General features: G+C 42.3%; 1 protein-coding gene across 1 annotated transcript in view; it reads left to right on the forward strand.

Moving 5' to 3' along the window:
* LOC126418980 (ubiquitin carboxyl-terminal hydrolase 32) overlaps positions 1-25943 on the forward strand; it is a 245455-nt gene that overhangs the window by 37000 nt on the left and 182512 nt on the right. The window contains exons 5-9 of the mRNA XM_050086028.1: positions 4588-4743; positions 7040-7279; positions 7537-7677; positions 11469-11596; positions 22349-22516. Coding sequence (XP_049941985.1) covers positions 4588-4743; positions 7040-7279; positions 7537-7677; positions 11469-11596; positions 22349-22516 — 833 coding nt within the window. The remainder of the gene's footprint in view (positions 1-4587; positions 4744-7039; positions 7280-7536; positions 7678-11468; positions 11597-22348; positions 22517-25943) is intronic.

Raw genomic sequence — 25943 nt, forward strand, 5'->3', positions numbered from 1 at the left:
TTTCGTTTTTCCCTCTCCTCCCCTCTTTCCTGGTGAAGCAACCATGGGTTGCGAAAACTTGAATTTTGTGTGTGTGTTTGTGTTTGTTTGTGTGTCCATCAACATACCAACGCTTATATATAAAACAAAGATGATGTAACTTACCAAACGAAAGCGTTGGTATGTTGATAGGCACACACACGCACACACACACACACACACACACACACACAAAATTCAAGCTTTCACAGCCCACAGTTGCTTCATCAGGTAAGAGGGAAGGAGAGGGAAAGATGGAAGGATGTGTGTTTCAAGGGAGAGAGTAAGGAGTCATTCCAATCATGATAGCGGAAAGACTTACCTTAGGGGGAAAAAGGACAGGTATACCCGCACGCGCACACATCCATCCGCACATATACAGACACAAGCAGACATTTGTAAAGGCAAAGAGTTTGGGCAGAGATGTCAGTCGAGGGGGAAGTACAGAGGCAAAGATGTTGTTGAATGACAGGTGAGGTATGAGCGGCGGCAACTTGAAATTAGCAGAGGTTGTGGCCTGGTGGGTAACGGGAAGAGAGAATATACTGAAGGACAAGTTCCCATCTCCGGAGTTCTGACATGTTGGTGTTAGTGGGAAGTATCCAAATAACCCGGACGGTGTAACACTGTGCCAGAAAGCTTCACAGTGTAGGCTGGTCCGTTGGTAAATCACGTGGGTGCTTTCACACGTGGCTCTGCCTTTGATCGTGTACACCTTCCGGTTTAAGGACTGGAGTAGGTGGTGGTGGGAGGGTACATGGGACAGGTTTTTCACCGGGGGTGGTTACAAAGGTAGGAGTCAGAGGGTAGGGATGAACCAAGAGGTTACGAAGGTTAGGTGGACGGCGGAAAGACACTCTTGGTGGAGTGGGGAGGATTTTATGAAGGATGGAGCTCATTTCAGGGCAGGATTTGAGGAAGTCGTATCCCTGCTGGAGAGCCACATTCAGAGTCTGATCCAGTCCCGGAAAGTATCCTGTCACAAGTGGGGCACTTTTGGGGTTCTTCTGTGGAAGGTTCTGGGTTTGAGGGGAAGAGGAAGTGGCTCTGGTTATTTGCTTCTGTACCAGGTCGGGAGGGTTGTTGCGGGTTGCAAAAGCTGTTTTCATGTTGTTGGTTCAGGGATTCACGACTGGAGCAGATTCGTTTGCCACAAAGACCTAGGCTGTAGGGAAGGGACCATTTGATATGGAATGGGTGGCAGCTGTCATAATGGAGCTACTGTTGCTTGTTGGTGGGTTTGATGTGGACGGATGTGTGAAGCTGGCCATTGGACAGATGGAGGTCAACGTCAAGGAAAGTGGCATGGGATTTGGAGTAGGACCAGGTGAATCTGATGGAACCAAAGGAGTTGAGCTTGGAGAGGAAATTCTGGAGTTCTTCACTGTGAGTCCAGATCATGAACATGTCATCAATAAATCTGTACCAAACTTTGGGTTGGCAGGCCTGGGCAACCAAGAAGGCTTCCTCTAAGCGACCTGTAAATAGGTTGGCGTATGAGGGGGCCATCCTGGTACCCATGGCTGTTCCCTTTAATTGTTGGTATGTCTGGCCTTCGAAAGTGAAGAAGTTGTGAGTCAGGATGAACCTGGCTAAGGTAATGAGGAAAGAGGTTTTAGGTAGGGTGGCAGGTGATCGGCATGAAAGGAAGTTCTCCATCACAGTGAGGCCCTGGACATGTGGAATATTTGTGTATAAGGAAGTGGCATCAATGGTTACAAGGATGGTTTCTGGGGGTAACAGATTGGGTAAGGATTCCAGGCGTTCGAGAAAGTGGTTGGTGTCTTTGATGAAGGATGGGAGACTGCACGTAATGGGTTAAAGGTGTTGATCTGCGTAGGCAGTGATACGTTCTGTGGGGGCTTGGTAACCAGCTAAAATGGGGCGGCCGGGATGATTGGGTTTGTGAATTTTAGGAAGTAGGTAGAAGGTAGGGGTGCGGGGTGTCGGTGGGGTCAGGAGGTTGATGGAGTCAGGTGAAAGGTTTTGTAGGGGGCCTAAGGTTCTGAGGATTCCTTGAAGCTCCGCCTGGACATCAGGAATGGGATTACCTTGGCAAACTTTGTGTGTAGTGTTGTCTGAAAGCTGATGCAGTCCCTCAGCCACATACTCCCGACGATAAAGTACCACGGTTGTGGAACCCTTGTCCGCCGGAAGAATGACAATGGATCGGTCAGCCTTCAGATCACAGATAGCCTGGGCTTCAGCAGTGGTGATGTTGAGAGTAGGATTAAGGTTTTTCAAGAAGGATTGAGAGGCAAGGCTGGAAGTGAGAAATTCCTGGAAGGTTTGGAGAGGGTGATTTCGAGGAAGAGGACGTGGGTCCTGCTTTGATGGAGGACGGAACTGTTCCAGGCAGGGTTCAATTTGGATAGTGTCTTGGGGAGTTGGATCATTAGGAGTAGGATTATTTTTCTTCATGGCAAAGTGATATTTCCAGCAGAGAGTACGAGTTTAGGACAGTAAATCTTTGATGAGGGTTGTTTGGTTGAATCTGGGAGTAGGGCTGAAGGTGAGGCCTTTGGATGGGACAGAGGTTTCGGATTGGGAGAGAGGTTTGGAGGAAAGGTTAACTGCTGAATTAGGTTGTTGTGGTTCCAGATTGTATTGATTAGAATTTTGAGGTTTTGGGGGGAGTGGAGCTGGAAGTGGGAGATTGAGTAGATGGGAGAGACTGGGTCTGTGTGCAATGAGAGGAGGTTGAGGTTTGCTGGAAAGGTTGTGGAGGGTGAGTGAGTTGCCTTTCCGGAGGTGGGAAACCAGGAGATTGGATAGTTTTTTGAGGTGGAGGGTGGCATGCTGTTCTAATTTGTGGTTGGCCTGTAGGAGGATGCTCTGAACAGCCAGTGTGGATGTGGGAGAGGAAAGATTGAGGACTTTTATTAAGGATAGGAGTTGACAGGTGTGTTCATTGTCTGAGTTGATGTGTAGGTGAAGGATTAGGTGGGTGAGGGCTATGGATTGTTCAGTTTGGAACTGGTATAGGCACTGATGCAAAGAAGGGTTACAGCCAGAGATGGGAACTTTAAGTGTGAGGCCTGGAAGTTATCAGTACAACACATTCTTCTGTCCTGATATCGTTCTGGCTTCGGCGTATGGTAACCTTTTGTTACCACACCCTGCACCCAATAGTTTCCGTTCTTTCTGTCCTATCACCTGCTCCCAATTCACCTCACCTCACCCTTATTGGGCCACCTCTCTACCAATGTACCAACAAATATTTTTACTTCCCTGATCTTCTCCTTTCTGTTCCCTTCCCCTTCCCCTCCCTCTCCCTCTCCCTCTCCCCCCATCTAACCCCCACGACTGCACCTAGTGGCTCTGCCCTGTTCCCAGCATGTCTCTGTGTGCTCCCACAAGTAGCACCTGACCAGTGTCCATTCCTATCCTTCTATCCCTGCCTCCAGCCCCCCCCCCTCCCCCCCATCCTTCTCCCCAGCCCAGCCTCATCATGATGTCCACCACCCATTTTGCTTCTCTCATCATGCACAATTGCTCACAGTCCGGCCTCAGAGGCTAGAAGCATTGGTTATGTGTGCGACTTGTGCTTTGTGTGTGTGTGTGTGTGTGTGTGTGTGTGTGTGTGCGCGTGTGTGTGTGTTTTTTTTGGGAGGAGGCTTTTTGGAAGAAAGCTCACTTGTTTAGCTGTCTTTTTGTTGTGCCTGTCTGTCACTCAACATATCTGCTCTATGGTAAATAGCATTCTATCCTTTTCAAAATATCATCAGTTTTCAACATACACTCCTCTTGTCTGTTGTTATTGTTCTCCTTCTATCTGTTCCATTCTTTCCCTTCTTCTCACATACTTTGTATTCCCATTTCTCTTGCATGTATTCTGTGTTTGTTCTCCTATATAACATTTGCATTGAGGTGAGGGTCAGGAGGTATATTAACAACAAGAGAACTCCTCTGATGTGCTTTAATCATAAGAACTGACTCCTAATCACTGATTACAGTCCTGAGAGTTGAGTCTCCAGTAGATCTTGGTATTGTTACGCACCTCCCCATTTCCCGTTTTCTGACCCTAGTTTTCCCGCTTCTGTCCCCCCCCCCCCCCCCCCCTTCGGTATTAGCTTCAGATTTGTTAATTTTCTTGTCTTTAACTCATTATTTATTTTTTGTTTTTATCTTCGTTTATGCCTCTTTATTTCATTCTTTAGCACCTCTTATGATGTAAATTTTTTATGCCGCTCCCTCTGTATCTCTTCTCCTTTCCCAACTGTATAACAATAGTTTGAAAGTGCAAGCCATTACCTCCACTTCCTATGAAGAACCCATTGTCCATTTGACATTTCAGGATGAGTGTTAGTGCATCTGGCAATCTTTTTATAGTGGTAATTTATTATTTTTTTCTGTTTTTATATGAAGACTATGCTACAGATTAGAACAACTGTAATTTCTACTTACAGGGAATGTTCCTTTTTCTATATATTGTGTGTGATTTAATGTATGTAAATGAGTCAAAATTTGTGGCTGCCTTCTAGTAATCGGTTTACAAAACAGAAAATTCTGGTATCCTCCTTATATCTTTGGCTTCCATAAAATTGTATTTTTTTCCCCTCCAGAAAGATCGTGTGTCATACGAAGAATTCCGGGACTGGCTCTTGTCACGTCGTGATGCGACCTCATTGAGCCGTTGGTTGCTGTCGGAGCCGTGTACTGTTACTCTAAGCAATGAATTGGAAACACCAACCTTCTACCAAACACTTGCTGGTGTGACTCATTGTAAGTCTTCATATTAAAAGAAAATCAGGCATGTTATTGTTGATGAGTTTATATGTTGAAAATATATATATGCATATATACGAGAGAGAGAGAGAGAGAGAGAGAGAGAGAGAGAGAGAGAGAGAGTGAGAGAGAGAGGCGGGGGTGGGGGAATGGGAACTGATGTTTGCTCACCTGCCTCGTTGTCTTTTATTTCATTTGGTTGTCTTGTTCTGTGTAACTTTCACTTTATGTGCTTTTTTAATGTGCATGTGTCTAGATTTACATTATTAACAGGCCTTTTGTAATTAACTATCCATAACTTTATCTTGTAAGTTAGGGTTATTGTTACTAGTAACATCTCATCTTCATTCTCAATATTTTCTTCAGTTCCAACACATTTTGAGCTACTACTTCATATTGGAGGACTATATTGCTGTTTCTGTACATTACATCTGCTTAGTTTGTCACCTGGTAGTAAATGAACAACGCAGATCTCAGTTTTATGGGAAAAGCATCTGGGATGAGATTAATGAAAAAGATTTTGGTTTTATGTTTGTGTGAAGTCTCACATAGGAACCAGGAGCCTCTCGCTGTTGTGTGACAGTTTATGCATAAGCTATTGGACAGCTGTATTTCAATTATATTGCCAGAAATATTTGATGTAAATCTTAAAGAGGAGCAGCTCATCCACATGTTTGAGGTGGTATGAAAAGTATTTAGCACATGATCATAGCTGTGGAATGTGAGAATGCAGGTGAGACAGAATTATAGTTGCACTAATGTTGAAGGTTTTTCATATAAGTGGATAATGTGTTATCTGAGCTGATGACTGTGTGGATCACAAGTGGAGGTTTTCTGTTTGTATATACATAATGATTGGGAAAGTAAGTTACACAGATCTGCCCATGCTAAGATCATTGCACAAAAAAAAAAAGAAAAAAAATAGTAATGCAGTGTCAAAAGAGAATACATTATCTAGGTTTCCTGCAGACACCATTGTGCTGCAGCACGGATAATGGGTGCGTCAGTATGTGCAATTGAAATGGCACAGCAACTGGAAATGTGCTCCAAAGTTGAAGTACCTGAGGCAGTAAGGTTCTTCTGGGCCAAAGCCTAAATTGCTCACAGATTGAGTGTGGAATTCTGGTGATACATGGACCAAGTGGCATATTCAGCTGTAGTGGAATGGTGCCAAAAATTTGATGGACGTGGGTGTTACCAATCAGGAAGGAAGGCCATTGACCTTGACCACTGACAACACTGTCCAGATAATTGAGGAATAACTTCTTAGCAACTGTAGACATATTATAGAGAACATTGCTTGGCAGATGCACATCTCAATAGTCAGTGCTCATTCCATTGTCAGAGATCGTCTGCAGTATTGAATATTATGCTCAAGCTGGTTTTTGCTTTCAGTGTTGCCTGCATACAAAGATGCGAAGTTCACTGTATCTCTAGATTTCTTCTGTCATTAGTCAGTGGAAGGCAATGATTTCATAAGCCACATCGTTACATGGCCCAACGCTTCACACCTGTGGGAACGAGAGCATCTGTAGAATGTGGAGACCCTCTTCGAATCTGTCGAAGAAATGCAATGTTGTGGCATCAGCAGGGATGGTCAGAGCCAGTGATTCCTTCAGCTGTGAAGGAGTTCTTTTGACAGAGTTTATGGCAAAGAACACAACCATTACTTCCATTTTTACACTGTGCAGCACTGACATCACTGCACAGTGATGTAGAGAACTAGAAGTGTGGAACATCACTGAAGACATTATTTTTCTGTGTGACAGTACAACACCCAACTCTGTGTACAACTCTCTACTCTGAGTACAAATATGAGCTTTGCTTTATAGTTTTTGATGGGAAATTTGGAAGCATCTGTCATACAGTCCAGGCCCAGTACCTCACAATTTCCATCTTTTTGGCAATTTGAAATCGATTTTCCAGCTATAAGGATGTCCACATGGCACTTCTCGTATTGCTCCCTGACGAGGACTATATTTCTGTCGTCAAAGGATTGAATGGTCAGTAGAACATTTCGTGTGTTATTTGGTTGGACTCAGTGACTGTGGAAAAATAGTCACTTTCCTTTGTCAGTTTGAAGTGTAGAGCAGCGTTCAATAAAAGTTAATTTGGGCTGCCATTATAATGTCACTTATTTTTTGAAGAGCCCTCGTAACATGAGCAAGTGACCGAATGAAAAAGGGATTTAGAGAGAAGGGTATGCATCTGTGCAACATTTGTTAGTTTATTAGACACATTACTTTTATAATAGTGTTCTTCCAGTGTAGTTAAAAAATGATTTGCGTTTCAGTGGAAGAGAGTGACATCATCGAGCTGGAGAAGCGCTACTGGCTTTTGAAGGGCCAGTCACGCACGGGGAAGCTTGACCTGGACACGCTGGTGCCTCTGGTCAGCCCCCCAGTGCCCTTGTCCGTCTGTGCCGGGGTCTTCGCTGCGTTTGACGAGAACAGGGACAGCCACATTGACTTCAAGGAAATGGCGTGCGGTGTATCTGCTGCGTGCAGGGGCCCTCTCACTGAGAGGCAAAAGTGTGAGTATATAATGGACTTGTATAGCTGATGCAGTTCTGTGCTCATTTGGTAATGGCAAGTCAGATAACTTTTTGAATATCTACATAAAAAAATTATCTAGATCTGCATTTATGTTTCTAAGTTATTTTTATTGACAAATGTAACATTGTAGTGAATCAACAAGGATAAATACTTGCACTCTCAGTTGATAACTTCTTAACATAACTTTTTAATAATAATGATGAGTAATCTTGCAGTTTCATAAATTTTGTTTCAGTTTGTTTTAAAGTTTTTGATGGTGATAGAGATGGTGTCCTCACAGAAGAAGAGTTGCAGCACATGATTGATGTTCTATTATTTGTACGCCGTGAAAATAAATCATCTAAAGAACTCTCTCTAGATCCGTACGGTGAAGTTGGTATGTTATTTGCACGTACATATAAAGTCAGAAATATGGCTATACATTTATTGAAAGTTGATTTTGTAACTAAAACAGAGATACTATGATTAGGAAGTTAGTTCTTGAAATGGAAAAATGCACCCAAGGCAAAAACTAACCCTGCTTTAGGTCCTGACATGACCAAAAATTTAATGCACAGTCCCTTTTTTCCATGTTGATGTCTAGACTGACGCGGACTGCTTCCTCACTTTCTTTACCTAGTGTTGCAGTGTGTAGTGCTTTAATAGTGTGAAACTTTCGTGTGAAACTTTCGTGTGAAACTTTCGTGTGAAACTTTCGTGTGAAACTTTCGTGTGAAACTTTCGTGTGAAACTTTCACCTAAAATCTAGCCAGTGACTACTGGCTGTCAAGTTAAGGGATGCAGCATGGCACTCTGTTGCTCCTTTCTTTCCAAGTAGGTAGGCGGGGATTGAAATTTTGTGTAAGAAGTTGTAAGAGGCACAGTGAAGCGGTGTAACATCTTGTTGATGTGATACTCATGTTTTACTTTAGTTTGGTGTCACCATAAGGTCAAGAATTTTTTACAGTATTCATTAGTATCTGTAGTCATCTCAGATATTTTCCTAAAAGTTCTCATCTGGCTGTGAGACTTCAGCAGTAAAAATAAATTCATGTATCTGTTAATTCAATGAAAGTTGTTGAGGTGGAACATAAAGATTCTTCTTGGTTAAATATTTTACTTTTGAGTAATTTTGATTACTAGCTTTCTGACAATGCATCTTTATTTACTGTTAATGACTGTACTGCAATTTGTTCATTTCCGTGCGTGCGTGCGTGCGTGTGTGTGTGCGGGGAGTGGGTGGAGGGGGTGGGGGGACAGTCACGATTGAACAAGGAGTAAACAGCTAATATTTATAGCAAAAAGCTAGTTGAACACACAACAGTAAATTGCAGTTCATGTTAAGTTATCAATAAAATAAAAATTGAGAGAAAAAAAGACCATAAATCCGTTGCAGATAGCGGTACATGCAATGCTTCATGGGGGGCAGTTGTCGGAGTGGAGATGTTGTTGGTGGCCGGTAAGTTTGATGTTGATGGAGGTATTTCCTGTAACCTACTGTTCTATATAAAAGACACCAACCAATTCCTCCACTGACTTTCACTTTTCCTGTTCCTTTACCATCCAGTGCCCTTACTGTCACTGTCAAAGCCACCTCACTTTATGCTAGCATCCCCCAATGCTCACAGGCTTGCTGCTCTTGGGACACTCCCTTTCCCAATGCCAGACCTACCCCAAATTTACAACCTCCTTTCCAGTCACCATGGCCAACTGTATCCTCGGTCTACCCGACGGGAGGCCCTAGCCACACGACATTACCATTTATTTTTTCCACAGTTACTTCTCCTTTGGAGACATCACCTACAAACAAGTGCCTGTTACAGCAATGGGCAGCTGCATGGGACCATGCTGTGGTAAGCTACTCATGGTTTGTCTTAGGGGACCCCTTCCTAACCACCCATAATTTGAAACCCTCTTACCTGGTTCAGATTCATTGATGACATCTTCATGACCGTGTATGAGGACACACTATCCACATTCCTCTAGAAGCTCAACACCTTCTCCCCCATTCACTTCAGCTGGTCCACATGAATCTGACAAGCCACTTTCCTTGATGGTGACCTCCACCTCAAGTATGGCTACATTGTAACCTTCATCCATATCAGATCTACCAGCCACTAATAATAATTCCACTTCAACAGATGCTACGTGTTCCACAACAAGAAGTCCTTTCCATGCAGCCTAGCAACCCAACGTAACCACATCTGCAGTGATAAGAAGTCCTCACCAAATATGTAAGGGTCTCAATGAGGCCTTCACAGACCAATAATACCCTCCCAACTTTTCCAGAAAACTAACTCCTGTGCTTTGTCTCTTCAGCCACCTACCACTTCCCACATTCTCACTGTCCAGCCACGGAGGACTGTTCATGTCACTCAGTACCACCCAGGACTGGAGCAACTGAATCACGTTCTCCACCAGAATTTTGACTACTTTTCCTGTGCCCTGAAGTGAGGAATATCCTACACAGTATCTGTTCTGCCCCTCCTACAGAGGCATTTTGCTGCCCACTGAACCTATGAATTATCCCTATCCATCCCTTGCCTCATGGCTAATGTCACCACAATAGATCTATGTGCAAGACCTGTCCCCTTACAGACTCCCAATACCACCTTTAAAAAACCCAGCCCTGTCACAGGCATTTCATACCTCATCAAAGGCAGGGCCACCTATGAAAGCAGCCCTGCAACCTACCAATTAAGCTGCAATCACTGTGCTGCTTTCTACATGGGCATGGCAATTAACAAGCTGCCTGTCTGCATGAGTGGCTTAAGTGTGGTCAACAAACAGCTGGATGACATAGTTGCCTCACAAACTGCACCATCTGGAACTTTTTTACTAATGCTAGGTTTTGTGAATAGCACAGGCGAGAGTTCTCCCTACAACATGTCCTTCATTTGCACAACCCTGCACCTGGCCTCAATCTTTGCTAGTCTCTGTCCTTCACCTAGCTGCCCCTTCCCAGCTGTCACTCTAGAACTACACACGTCATCTGTTTCTCCAACACACCTACAGTCTTTTCCACTTCTCTCCTCTCTTCTCTACTATTTGTCACCCCCTATTTGTCACCCCCCCCCCTCCTCCTCCAGGATAGCCCTCAGACAGTGCACCTAGCAGTCCTGTCCTGTCCCCACCACATCCTTGCATGCTCCCACATTTCAGTCAGTACAGCAATTTTCCCTAAGCTGCTATATTTCGCCCTCCCCTTTCCTTTCCTTTCCTTTCCTTTCCTTTCCTTTCCTTTCCCCCATCCCCTTAGATTACTTCTCACATCAGTTGGAGTCAGGCTCCAGTGTCCATTGGTTTTGTCCGCATGCGTGCGTGTGTGTGTGGTTTTTTGTTTTGTTTTTGTTTATTCCTCTACTTCAGATAAAGCTTAAAATATTATACCTGTCTTTGTCATTGTGCCTGTCTGCAACCGAATGCCATCTCGTGGTGGATGGTAACAGTCTGTCCTTTCTGTAATATTGTTGTTAGCCTTTGCAATAACTACACTGCACGAACACTTCATACAGTGAGTGACATACATTTCAAAGGTGACATTAAAATATTTGCTGTGCCTCTGCACTCTAAGAATGAGTCGCATTTTTTAGTTACTGTTTTAGTGTTTAACACAGCGTCCTCGTAAAGGTGTGTCTTATGAAACCACAGTATGTTGTATCCACAGTTTCAAAAAGTAAACTCAAGTTTTTCAAATTGTATAGTTTCATTTACTAGTACACTAGAGTGACTGATACTAAGCCCACATACATCCTCAGTGATTGTTTTCTAGTTGATGATCACATGTCTTGTGCCCTGATGATGTTGTAATTCCTTATGAGTTATTTTTTCTCCTTTTCACCCCTCTGTTTTTCCTAGTGTTAAATTTCTTACTTGCCTTTGTATCATTTTATATCGTGTTAGACATATTAGTCTTATTGACTGATAGTCATTGTGGCATACAATTGCTCTCTCTTTCTCTGTAGTTCTAACTTGATGCTACATGTTTCAGTCCATCCTAACAGATGATGCAATAAGCATGTGAAAGAAATTTTGAATTAAATATACAATTTGTTACTTCTCTCTGCAGCATGCAGTACTAAATTATTTGCTTTAGATGTGAAGTCATATTTCTGACTTGCTGAAGATAAGTTTTAAGATGTATAACCAAAAATACAACTCAATAATTTATTTCTCCTTTAATGTTAGATGTGGAAATGGTCATGAAAGATATCAGGAGACACGCAACAAGTGAGAAAGGGTTGACAACAGAAGAATATTTAATGTGGACTGTGGAAAACCCACTTCCAATGGATTTCTTAAATTTGTTGTTTCAGGTAAGGGTTTGTAGTTGGTACCTATTCTGGACTAATTTGTTATACAGAAACTAATTTTTCACATGTTATTTGTTCAGATATGTGTATTTAGAAACCGACTGATTGTAAGAACTCTGAAAACTATTGTGAAGTCCACAGCAGAGGGTACACCCAATTGTACCAGTTATTAAGGTTTCTTCCTACTCCACGACTGTATGGAGTGTGAGAGGAAAGATTGTTTGAATGCCTCTGAGTGTGCAGTAATTATTCTAATCTTATCCTCATCATCCCTATAGGAGCAGTACATAGTAATCATTTAAAGCCTGTTCTTGAAACTTTGTTAGTAAACTTTCTTGGGGTAGTTTACGTCTTTCTTAAAGAGTCTTCCAGTTCAATTCCTTCAGTATCTCTATGACACTCTCCCATGAATCAAACAAACCTGTGACCGTTCATGCTGCCCTTCTCTGTATATGTTATATATTCGCTGCTAGTCTTATCTGGTACGGGTCCCATACAGTTGATCAATTTGTAAGCATTCTCCTTTCTAGACAGATTGCAACTCTCCATTATTCTACCAATAAACCAAAGTCTGCCACCTGATCCACCTGCGGCTGAGCCTATGTGATCATCCCATTTCATATCCCTACAAAGTGTTACACCCAGATATTTGTTCAAGTCGACCAGTTCCAACAGTGGCTTGTTAATGTTATAGGCATAGGACACTATGGTTTTTTATTTTGTGAAGTGCACAGTTTTACATTTCTGAACATTTAAAGTAAGTTGCCATCTTTGCACCACATATTTATACAGATTTTTTCACACAGCACTTCATTGTAGATAACTGGATCATCTGCAAAAAGTCTGACTTCACTATTAATATTTTCTGCAAGGTCATTAATATACAATATGAACAGAAAGCATTCCCTGAGCATACGTGAAGTTACTTCTACAGCTGATGGTGACTGTCCATCCAAGATAACATACTGTGCTGTCCGTAGCATAAAGTCCTCAGTCCAGTCACAAATTTCAGTTGATGATCATACTTTTGGCAGTAAGTATAGGTGTGGTACTGAGTCAAGTGCTTTTCGGGAATCAAAAAACACTGCGTCTACCTGGTTGTCATGATCAAATGCTTTCAGTATGTCATGTGAGAAAAGTGCGAGTTGTGTTTCACATGATTGTTGTTTTCAAAATCCATGCCTGTTGAAGTGAGAAAGTCATTCTGTTCAAGATAGATCATTATGTTTAGATGGTAGTTTTGTGGATCACATCTTGTAGACAGGTGCAACCTGTGTGTGTGTGTGTGTGTGTGTGTGTGTGTGTGTGTGTGTGTTTCCCCCCCCTCAAGAACTGGACATGGTGTTTTTCTCAATGGATCTACGATAGATTATAGTAAGAAGAGGGCTAAATGAGCTGCAAATTCAGTATAGAATCTGATAGGAATTCCATTGGGCCCCGGAACTTTGTTCAGTTTTAATACTTTCAGCTGTTTCTCAACACCACTGACACTAATACTTACTTTGTTCATATTTTCAGTGGTACAAGGATTAATTTGGGACGATTCTCCTTGGCTTTTCTTTGTAAAGGAACATTTGGAGTGAAGCATTTCAGCTTTTGCTTTGCTATCCTAAATTTCAGTTCCTGTCTCATTTGCTAGGGACTGGACACTAACTTTGGTGTCATTAACAGCCTTTACATATGACCAGAATTTTTTTAGATTTTGTGAAATAGCATTGAAGGTGTATGCATTGCTCTCTTGACAGACAATCGGTTTCATTCAGCATCACTCTGTCTATAGTTCTACTCTTTGTTTTACACTTATTACGCAGTAATCTCTGTTTCTTTAGGAATTTATTTACAGTGACTGAATATCATTGAGGTTCCCTCCCATTACAAACTGTTCACTGGGTGCATATCTATCCAGTGTGATGTCAGATATTCATTTAAACTTCAGCCATGGTTCTTCTACTTGCTCTTGCTCTGTGCTGAAAGTTCATATTCACAGGACATGTACATTAGTATGTTCTGCAGAAATGATTAACATTTATAACCTTTGGTCAACATGGGCCCTGTTGCCTTGTAGGCACAGTGTCCACTATGGGCCCAGGTAACTTTTTCCTTGTGTGATGGCATTTACACATATAAGGATGAATGGTGTCCTGTGGTATAACTGTCCATGCTTCTTTCACCTGGTTCCAAATTTCTTCTGTGGGGTTGGCATTGGGTCACAGCACTGCACCTGTTGTTTCACCATATCCTACACATTTTTGTTCCGTGACAAGTCTGATGACCTGGTGGGCCAGGGCAAAAGGCTGACAGCCTGTGACACCAAGAAGGCAAGTGTTCATGCAGCGACGTGTGGTCATGAATTGTCTTGCTGAAAAAATTTCGTTTAGGCTGTTGTGCAGAAAGGGTATGGCTATGGTTCACAGGATGCCAATCATGTGGGTGACACTTGTCACAGTGCCCAGGACACGCACCAACTGCGACTAATGGTGTATGGCCTTGAGTTGGCACTGTATGTCTTATGCAAATGAAGTCACTGCAATACCACTTCCCCTGTTGGCAGCAAACCAAAATTTGACCATCGTTTTCAAACAAATGGAACCTGGATTCTTCTGAAAACACTATATGATGCCATTCCTGTCACCAGTGGCATCGTTCCATACACCATTGCCATCTAGTATGTTTCTGCACATTCGTAAAAGGTAGGCAGACAAGTCGGTGATGTACATGTAATCCATGCCATAATAAATGGCGAAAGACTGTCATCCCTGATAGTGTATGATGTGTTACACTGTTCCACTGTTGTGCCAGAGCCGAGGAGGACACAAGTCTGTCCTGCAATTCCATTGGGATGTGGTTTTGGCCTTCTCGGGGGCTGGTCTGGTTGGTTTGTCCTAACCCATCCCCTCGTGTTCTAAGGCATTCCCTGAACAATTCTGCGCCTACCCAATGCACTGCTGAAACACGTCATCCCATGTAAGCAGCAATTTCCCAGGTGGACGCATCACATTCTCTCATGCCAATAGTGTGTCCTCTTTCAAACCTGCCGTCACAGTATGGCTCGCACATGTGTGTCTGAGGCATCCTGCATGTCTGCTTAAGTAACACTGATCCATGACCAACACCGAGAGACGCATGCACGTTTTACCAGTAGGTGGTATTGCACCACAATATTAATGTTGACCTTGAACTCCCGGGATGACATGGTTCAAATGCAAATTATGTCTGCAGGACATACTAAAGTACATGTACTGAAAATGTGAGTGTCCTACCTCTAATTTTTTAGGTGTTCTGTTTTTTCCCCCCTGTACGTGAGTGTACATATCTTCCTGCTTGTTTTGGGTGTCATTTGTACTTCGGTAGTCATTGTTGCCACAACTGCGTCATGGTCACTGGTTTGAGTTTTGATGCGGACATTCTCAAATAGATCTACTTGTTGCTATTATGCCAGTCATCATGAGTGGGGTTCCTGACCATCTGTTCCAGGTAGTTTTCAGAGAAGGTGTTTAGAAATATTTCACAGGATGTCTTATATTCCCACTACTAACAGAAGTGTAATCTTCCCAATTAATTGTGGGATGATTAAAATCTCCACCAATGATTTCAATATGATTGGGGAACTCCCATACAAGTAAACAGAGAATTTCATTAGGAGATGAGTCTGGTGATTGATAGAAGGATCAGATTATCATTTTATGGTGCCTCTGATAATGAGTTTTGCCCAAATAATCTCACATACAGCTTCACTTTCTATCTCGGTGGAGTTGAGTTTCTTGTCTACTGCAACAGGTACACCATCTCCATTTCCCATTTGCCTAATCTTTTGATACACACTCTAATTATCTTGAAAAATCTCATTGCTGACGATTTCAGGTTTCACCAGCTTTCTGTACCTAGTGTTATGTGAGCTTTGCTGTTCTTCAAAAGCGCATCAAATTCTAGCACTTAGTTGCAAATGGTTTCGCAGGATTTCAATACACTCTCCCATGGGAGGCATTTCCTTTGATGTCATACTGTTACTTCTGGGTTTCCTACAGCTATTGAGCTATTGTTATCTGGATTAGTTGGAGAGTCGCGTAAACTAAAAAACTCTTGTGTGCACCCCGCACAAAGTCGGCTGTCTGAGTAGCAGCCTCTAATGTGTAGTGCACACACGACCCATTTTGGGAAGGGGGGGAGCTACAGTTGCCAACCCTGTGGTACAAGTCAAGGAAGTCGCAGCCTAGCTTATCACAGAACCTTCATAGTCACTGCTTCAGTCCTTCTACTCAACTCTGAACCAAAGCGCCATAATCAGTTGTGGGGACAGTGTTGCAAATTATCAGTTGCTAGAATGACCAAAGTATGACCTCAAAGCCCAGATGACAGGCATCATTTGTTCCGGAGTGCACCACAATTTGCAGTTGGTTGCACCCTGTCCCCTAAATGGCTGCTGAAATAGCCTCTTCAACATGTTGAATGAGGTCCCAGGAACACACACTGAGTGGACATGGTGTCCTTGACTGTCTCTTGCTGCCATTTCCGTAAGGGGAACCATCATTTGTAGTGCTTTTGAACTGGTGACTGTTTATAAGACCACTACCCTTTCATGTTTGCCTCCTCTTGACACCGTACAAAATAGGTTTTTGCGAAACAGGTGAAGTGAGTCCCACTATTTCAGTGTCAGTGAAAGGCAACACATCAAACTTGTTGGTTAGGGGGATCAGTACAGAACCCTGAGACCTCCCGGGTCCCTGTCCACCTTATATGGGATGGGTAGATCTACCAGTGACACTGCACTCACAGTCAGTTGAACGAGTAGTGATAGATACTGTACTTTCTGGAGAGGAGACAGGATCCACAGGAAATGATAATACTTGAAGTACTGGTATCACAGATACATGTCTCTTAGGAGCTCTTCCAACACACTGATTCCCAGCATCTGCCAACCTTTTAACAGTAGATAGGGTGATTTTGAGCTTGGATGTCAGTAACTCATCATGTATTCGAGAACAAATTCAAAGTGGGGCTGCATTTCATATGCTTAAATATTTTTTTGTGATTACAATGTAAGGTAGTGTCTGTAAAAATAATATGTCTAGCAGCTAAGGAGTGTTGGTATCAGTTCAGAATTTCCATTTGAAATGTAATCTTCTCAATGGTTGTTTATATATGTACACCGATGGGGGAAAATCACAACACTGTAACGCAATTAATGAAGTTTAATGAAATTTCAGGAATACATTTCCTTAGGTAACATACTTAAGTGATTGACAATGCAAGATCACAGCTTAATGTAAGAATCAGGTAAGCCTTGCAAGGGTGAAATGCTTATACATTAATAACAGGTGTAACTGCCAGAATGTTAAATGCAAGCATGCAGACATGCACAAATTGAGTTGTGCATGTGCTGGATGTAAGTTTGTGGGATGGAGCTCCATACCTGTTGCACTTGGTTGGCCAATACAGGGACAGTTAATGCTATTTGTGGATGATGCTGGAGTTATTGTCCGATAATGTCCCATATGTGCTTGACTGGAGATGAATCTGGTGATCAAGCAGGCTAAGGCTTGTCAACACTCTTTAGAGCATGTTGGGATACAACAGCAGTATGTGGGCAAGAATTATCCCATTGGAAAATGCTCCCTGGGATACTGTTTGTGAATGGCAATACAACAGGTTGAATCACGAGATTGATGTACAGCAAGGCAGTGAGGATGCACAGGATAACCTTGGGAATGCTTCTGCTGTCGTACAAAATCATACCCCAGACCATAACACCAGGTGTAGGTTCAGTGTATCTACCACGCAGACAGGTTGGTTGCATGCTTTCAGCTGGCCTCCCCCTAATAAACACATGGATTTCACTGGCACAGAGGTAGAACCAGCTTTTATCAGAAAAAAACAACAGACCTCCACCCAGCCTTCCATTGAGCTCTCACTTGACACCACTGAAGTCGCAAATGGTGGTGGTTGGGTTCAGCAGAATGCATGGTACATGACATCTGGCTTGGAGCTGTCCTTGAAGTAACCAATTTGTAACAGTTTGTTATGTTAGTCTGGTGCTCACTGCTGCTCAGATTGCTGCTGCAGATGCAGTATGATGTGCCAGACTCGCACGCCGAATGTGATGGTCTTTCCTTTCGGTAGCAACACGTGGCTGTCCCAAGCCCAGTCTTCTTGCGGCTGTACATTCTCGTGAGCAGCACTGCTGCAATCGAGTACAGTGGTTACATTCGTGCCATGTCTACCTGCAGTATCGCAGAAGGAACATCCAGTACCTTGTAGTCCTATTATACGGCCTCGTTCAAACACGGTGAGATGTTGATAATGACATCTTTGTCACCTTAAAGGCATTCTTGACTAACAACAGCTTACCATGTCCAATCTCAAAGGTAACTAATGCTCACAACCATTAGAGTGTGTATTTAAAGGAAACCTGACTTGAACACTCATAGTGGAAGCTAGTAGACCACTGTTATGTGACTAGTGCAAAATTTGAATACACATCATCTCTTTGATGTAAAAACACATCTACCAGCTTTCATTTATGTTGCACAACTCCTCCTTGGCGTAGAATTTTTTTTCCCGCCCCCTCAAGGTTTACTGACCCTGAATTCTCAAGCTGCAGTGAATAATCACTGCAAGCAACAAAATAAGAACCGCAATGGTAATGACTGGGGGATATCCTTCAGACGTTGGCTTGGCGTACTTATAATCATCACTGCCTCGGGCTCAACTCCATTTGTCCATCAGCAGTGGAAGGCGAACCTTTGACAATGCCAGCCACTCCTGCTGACAAAACATCAGGAAAATGCCTAAACGAACACTGGCTGAAGACTAATGACAATATTATGAAAATGATAGATTACTATTTTCCATATATAGGAAGTGTTGAGTTGCTGACAGGCATGACAAAAAGACTGCTTTTGAGCTTTCAGCCAAAAAGCCCTCTTCTAAAGAAGAAGACACCCACACTTTCACACAAGCACAATTCAGACATAGATGGTCACTATCTCTGGCCACTGAGGCTGGACTGTTCTATTTTATACTGTGAATATTTTCAATCTTATATTGGTGATTTAAGAGTTGGAAGATCTATACAATGATGCAGTTAACTTTTCATAATATTGTCGTCATTCCATCATTGATTTTCCGTTGTTTTATACTGGCTGAAAATTCTGATACAGAAGCCAACAGATATTACATTAACAAGTAGCCACGAAACAAAATTTTGTATTTTTATATTCTTAATATTTTTCTGCTTTTTTTTTCTTTACCTTTGTTTGTATTCCATTTTCATCCACATCTGCATGGATACTCTGCAAATCACATTTAAATGCCTGGCAGAGGGTTCATCGAACCACCTTCACAATTCTCTATTATTCCAATCTCGTATAGCGCGCAGAAAGAATGAACACCTGTATCTTTCCGTACGAGCTCTGATTTCCCTTATTTTATCTTGGTGATTGTTCTTCTCTATGTAGGTTGGCGTCAACAAAATATTTTCGCATTCGGAGGAGGAAGTTGGTGATTGAAATTTCGTGAGAAGATTCCGTTGCAATAAAAAACGCCTTTCTTTTAATGATGTCCAGCCCAAATCCTGTATCATTTCTGTGACACTCTCTCTCATATTTCGTGATAATACAAACCGTGCTGCCTTTCTTTGAACTTTTTCGATGTACTCCGTCAGTCCTCTCTGGTAAGGATCCCACACCGCGCAGCAGTATTCTAAAAGAGGACGGACAAGCGTAGTGTAGGCAGTCTCCTTGGTACGTCTGTTACATTTTCTAAGTGTCCTACCAATAAAACGCAGCCTTTGGTTAGCCTTCCCCACAGCATTTTCTGTGTGTTCCTTCCAATTTAAGTTCTTCGTTGTTGTAATACTTAGGTATTTAGTTGAATTTACGGCTTTTAGATTGGACTTGATTTATCGTGTAACCGACCTTTCATGACTGTGTTTTCTGTATCCTACTTTTCTACCATGAGCGTTTAACCTGTGTCAATATGAGAGTGCTCCCACATCATTTGTAAAACCTAGTTTTGCACATTATTCCAAAATTGCTGTTTAATCCAAGGAGTCATTCCCAACGGTGTGACAATTCAAATTACCATTTCTAGCTACAATCCATATTTTTGCAAAGACCACCATCTACTCACATTTTATCAGTCCCTAATCTTCACCAACTTGGTTGTGGTAAACTGCATCCCTATGGCACAAGTCTTCGTTTACTACCTCTACTCCTTTACAGTCAAGAGATTCCAGGATTTCATCTTCCAGATCAAATCCATGTCCTTGAAAAACCTGACAAACATGCACACAAGCACCTCGAATAAACTAAACTATGAACCTCCTATTCTCTTACCTTGAAGTATGTTAACCCACATAGACACAAACCATCTCCAGTAAACTAGTCTGTTGCCCTGTAATAGCCACCAAACCATGCTATGCAGGCATACTAAAATTGAAATTATAGAATTTCCTTCCTCGACAGAATCCAAAACTCAAAAAGATCCTGACGAGAGTCATCAGTCTGCTCTCTAAGCCTATGTCCTGCAGACGTTTGTCCTCTTCAAAGGCCTTGTCCTTAGTCCCACACTGAATTTTAATCATGCTGGTCTTATCAAAGACCTCCTTTCCTTTACACGGTCTCTACAGTAGAAACAATTCATCACCTACTGCCTGGCAGACCAGAACGTCTCAAAACCAACATTGATTTCTGCCTAGTTTACTTTGTAACCATGGCTAACAGTAATACTTCTCCTTTCCACATGGGTATCCTGTGACAACTTTTGAAGAATTTCTTATCTGTGTCATATTCCTATTCTCAGTCCTTTACAATCAGACCAACTTTGTGGCTGCAGGAAAAATAGAATCACCTCTGAACTGATCCCAACAAGATGATAGTCACTCCACTATCATAATTATAAACTGGAGAGTGTGTTTATATGCTAGTTAATGCATCCACTCAAAAAGCCTGCCCACTGCTGGGGCCCCATCCCAGTAATCCAGTTTGACTTCCCAGAGCCTTTACTGAAATCTCCACCCTCTCTCCCCCGTCCATCTCGCTCTCTCCCCTCGTCTCCCCCGCTCCCCCCGTCTCCCTCCGCTGCCCCCCCCCCCCCCCCCCCCCCCCCGTCTCATATGGTTCACCTTGGGCGCATATGAATACAGCGGAGTAATATAATTAGAATATTTCACAAGTTCTGAACACTGATGATGCTACTCATTAAATTGCCAAGTGGCTGTTTTTACTTTGAAATTGATGTATTCAGTCATTTTTTAATCTGTGTTCAAATAACTTAAGAGAATGCAGCAAAGTGACGTCATTGATTTCCACTGATATTTTGATAGGAGCACACCCTGCCATTTTCATGGCGCGCGCGCGCACACGCACACGCACACACGCACACACACACACACACACACACACACACACACACACACACACACACTGTAAAAAAAATAGTGCTGTCACAAACCAAGGATGACAGACATCGGAAGTTATCAAGAATTGTTTTTGTTTAAAATCTGCATGGGATCCTGCTCTCACATTTGTCAAAAAAATAGAGGGACAGAATTTATGCTATTTCACCCACTAATTATTAACTTAATTGTTGATAACTTCTGATGTGTCATCTTGGGTTTGTGATGGCACAAGGATTTGCTATGCTCACGTTTGTGTGCGCACACCTGTGTGTGCGCGCACATGCTTTTCCCTTTACAGAACTTCTCTGAAAACCAAGATTTTAAATTCACTTGCACTGCACCTTCTTGCTGCCATTTTGCCTTGAAAATGGCAGGGTATGCTCCGGTTGAAATATCGGCAGTTGTCGACTGCTTTCCCAAAAGTTATTTCAACTTTTTTTTATTGTTCATTAAATTTTATTGTGATTCAACTAAGGGAAAAATGAAGTAGTCAGAGGTTTACTAAGTGGGCAGTTATGTTGATTGCACATTTTATGGTGAGCTGTACTGCTAATCCAGCACAGTTTTGTCTTTCAGCAGCCTATTCCATAGGAATCCATGATACCTTGGCCAGTATTCTTCTGGTCACATATGGGAATGTCATGTAGGCTCTAGCTTCGTTTACTTTTGAATTTGGCAGTCAGGTAAACTACCATCAAGTCTTAGTGACGTTGCAACTTTAAGATCAACTTGCACAAATGTCCATCTACTGCTGATTTCCCTCCCCCGCACCCCCACCCTCGTCCCTTGGCCTGTTGAAACCTTAATGTGTCTCTTATGTAAGTACATACCACACCTTGTTCAGGATGTAATCATTACTTTTCTTGAGTTCCTGTGTATGCCCACTTGCAACATATCTTTGTTCCACCCAGTCATCCATGAGGTCTACTATATTGATTTTTCTGAACCCAATGAGTCTAAGACTAAATTTGTAATGGTGTTTTTTTTATGATATCTGGTGTGTTTAAATTTCTAGATCACTACTTGATTTCATTTAGAGCAAGGAATTGTAAAATGGTCAGTCACTTGAAGGCCACACTACTTGTCAGTGTATACAAGAACATGCATTTACATTGATCTGTACAGTAAGCTGACTCTTGCATTCACTTCTTCAGCAGTAATGTGGAATTTAGAGTACATATTACTGTGTGTGTGTGTGTGTGTGTGTGTGTGTGTGTGTGTGTGTGTGTGTGTTAAAGCATTCATAAGTACTTGTCTGTCATAGAGGATTCTGTTGTGAAATCACCAAATTTGACCACCTACTCATGTTGGGTTTCTTGAAACTGAGTAGAAGTTTACTATAACTTGATGTATTTCAGGTATGTCACATTGTTTTGGGGCTACGTCCAGTATCACGTGAAGAAGAGGGAGAAATTGTGAAAGGCTGGCTGGAAAGAGAGAAGAGACGTGGTTATAGGGTGGGACAGTTCTGGTATCTCATTGCAAGTGACTGGTGGCGTTCCTGGGAAAATTATGTCTCCTATAAGGTAAGTGAAAGCTGCTCAGGAGATGTATTCTGAATATGCAGGACCAAGTTTGCGAAGTTAGGCTCCGTATACTAAAAATCTGTACCTAAAAGGTGATTGTGCACATTAGAACTGATACAAGAGTGGTCAAGTTTGTTACCATGCCACATGGGTTATAATGTGTTGTGTGAAATTGGCTATAATAACTTAGTGTTTTAGTGCTCATGTTTTAGCAGTATCTATAGTAGGTCAAGAAAAAGGAAAACAATGAAAAACAGGATAAATGACATAAAGTATGTAGTGAAACACTAGTGAAATAATGAGATAGCAAGATTGACTTGTTATTGACAACTACTCATTAACTGAGAATAACACCACTTCCAGACTATGGAATTATGTTTTATGCCTCTTCAGTTATTTCATTTTTAAAAAAGACAAGTACGTTTTGACACATGGAATGTAATATTTTGTATATTATATGATTTTCATTTTGTTCTCAAATTATACATATGACCAACAATAGTGACAGGGAAAGAAATTCACATTCAGTGTGTCATGAACGTGCTCCTATGCTTTTACATTTAAAGATTTTCTCGTAACTTTATTAAATTCTTACAAGGAGATCTCATGCACTGCTCCGCCAATTTTGATTTTCTTCATATTTACAGGATTTGGAGGTCAGTGCCTGGGCATGTTTCATAAAGCAATACAGTGCAATTCTCAAAAAAAGAAAACAAAAATGACTTTTGAAGTTTAAGAAAACTTGCAAACACTGTTAAAAATAAAATGCTTGCAGTGTATTAACATAGTAGCTGCCAACAGAATGAGTAGTGTATCAGTGTTGTGATTTTAAAATCACTGGTTCTAATCTCATTAGCTACTTTTTCATACTTTAAACTAAATTATATACAAATTAACAAATTGAAATGGCACTTGGCAATTGCTGAAACATAAAACAACATTTTTGTCTTTAACTATGTGTTATCTACAGCCGCACTCTCATATTAGTAATTTTGTTATGACGGGTGATGGTGAGTATGTGAGCTAGTAATCTATATGTGTATGCAGTGGTGTAGATATAGGTCATAGTCAAATGCATCCTCACTAGAACCCTTTCATGTTCTACATGTAAAGGTGTGACATCTCTCTGTTTCTCATAAGCATTTAAATGATGCAATCATTGTGAGTCATCAACCATCACAGAAGCTATAGTAAATGTGTGAAGCTTGGTGTCTAAAATGCGAGGGGCTTGTGACTGTTGTATTGTCTCTCTAGCTCTAATCTAAAGGCCGCTTGACATTCTGCATCTGAGCTCCAGTGGAGCTGAGATTATCTGAGATTTGTTGGATTTGAGTAACTTTTCCAGCTTGAGCACTCTTAGAACTATGCACTAAGTCAGACTTAAATTTGTGAGGCATTTTGTAAAATAAAGAATATTAATAATATGTTTCTGAAGGCGTTGCCACCTCCGGCAGAACGCAGAGTTGAACAGAGCCCCCTTTCTTTCAACCCCACCAAGCTGAAATATATAATGAACCCTTCACTGAATGGGAATTCTTGCAGGTACTTACCTTTTCACATGACAAGGCCCCAGCCTGTATTCCATCCACAACCAGATGATCCAACACTGAGGCAACTTCTACTCAGGGTCTTCAACTGTACTTGGCTCAGAGGTGCCTTCCCCTCGCAGTGGCGAGACAGTCCTAAAACCTGGGAAGAGCACTATGTCTCTATCTCCGTCCTTAAGCCCGGGAAGAGCCCAATGTCTCTAGACAGCTACCGCCCGATTAGCATGATAAATGTAGTGTGTAAATTGCTTGAGAGGGTGGTTAGCTTCCAATTATGTTGGGTACTCAAATCTCGAGGCCTTTTGTCTCTGTATCAGTGTGGCTACCAGGAGGGACGATCTCCAACTATTTACTCAGATTGGAAACAGCAATCAGACAGGCTTTTACTAACTGCTGGCTCCTTGTCACAGTCTTCTTTGTCCTACATAAGGCATACAACACGGCTTGGCACCGTCACATGTTAGTTACCCTCCATGACTGTGGCTTTCGTGGCCCACTTCAGATTTTTATCCCGAGTTTTTATGCCACTGGCTCGTCCGAGTTGAAGTTGGCACTTCTCTCAGCACCCCTTGGTTTCAAGAGAATGGTATCCTACAGGGTTCTGTTTTAAATGTTCACACTCTTCCTCCTAGCCATCTGTGGGCTTGTAACCTCTGTTGGACCTCTGGTTACCCTGGTGTTGTATGCCGACGATTTTTTTATCTGGTGCAGCCCCCACACAGTAACCTCTGCTGAGTGCCAGCTCCAGGGCACCATCACACAGGCCTTGGTGTGGGCTGTCTCCCATGACTTCCAGTTTTCTCCCTCCAAAACGCGGGTTATACATTTTGGTCATCGAACCACAGTACAACATGATCCAGAACTTTATTTATGTGATGAGCTGCTAGATGTTGTAGCACAGTCCCATTTCTTGGGCCTTATTTTTGATAAAAAGCTGACGTCGCTGCCTCATATTTGCCATCTGAAGATGACATGCATGCAGAAGCTTAATGCTCTCTACCGTCTGGCCTACACATCTTGGGATGCAGACTATGCTACTCTTCTCCATCTTCACCATGCTCTGGTCTTGTCCAGATTAGATTATGATAGGTTTATGGCTCAGTGACTCCTTCCACTCTGAAAAAACATGACCCTGTTCACCATAGTGTCTTTCACACTGGTTACATTGTCAATCTCCTTGCAGAAGTGTGGATTCCCCCTGTACAAATATGATGGAGCCAACTCCTGGTTTCTTACACAATCACCATTCGCCAATTCTCTGATCATCTTGCACACCCAGTCCTCTTTCCAATGAGTGATGTCTCCCTCCTGATAACTGCCCACAGGAGGGATTTCTGCTTGAAATGGGTCTCACTTCTGTCTCTCAGGATCTCCACCTCCACTCAGTGCTTGTCCCTTAAATCCCCACAAACCAACCAACCACCAGTAATTAAAACTTCCGGGCTAAGAGGCCGTGGTCCAATGGTAGAAATACTTCTACCTGATGTTTCGTTGCCAGCTGCGGGCAACATCATCTGAGGTGAGTCTACGACTGGCTGCTAGGCCGTGGAGGTCCTGTTTATATAGAGCACGTAGAGGGCGCCACCACTCGTCACGTGTTGTCAACAGTAAAACTATCTCTGGCTGGCGTCATTACTCTCGATCAAAGGTAATCAATTGTCACATCTTTGGTACAAAGTCGATTGCCATATCTTATCTAACTTCAAGCCTTCTTCTTTCCTGTTAAAATTATTGTGGTGTTTAAAAATCTCTACAGCCTCTCTATACATACGTGCATAATAATGCGATGTCTTAGCTAGCACGCTCGTCTCACTAAATTTTATTTCATGGTCACCCGTTTGACGCTATGATCAACCGACCACCCTCCATTCAATGGAATG

The sequence above is a fragment of the Schistocerca serialis genome, chromosome 9 (genome assembly GCF_023864345.2).
Source record: "Schistocerca serialis cubense isolate TAMUIC-IGC-003099 chromosome 9, iqSchSeri2.2, whole genome shotgun sequence".
NCBI classification, from domain to species: domain Eukaryota; kingdom Metazoa; phylum Arthropoda; class Insecta; order Orthoptera; family Acrididae; genus Schistocerca; species Schistocerca serialis.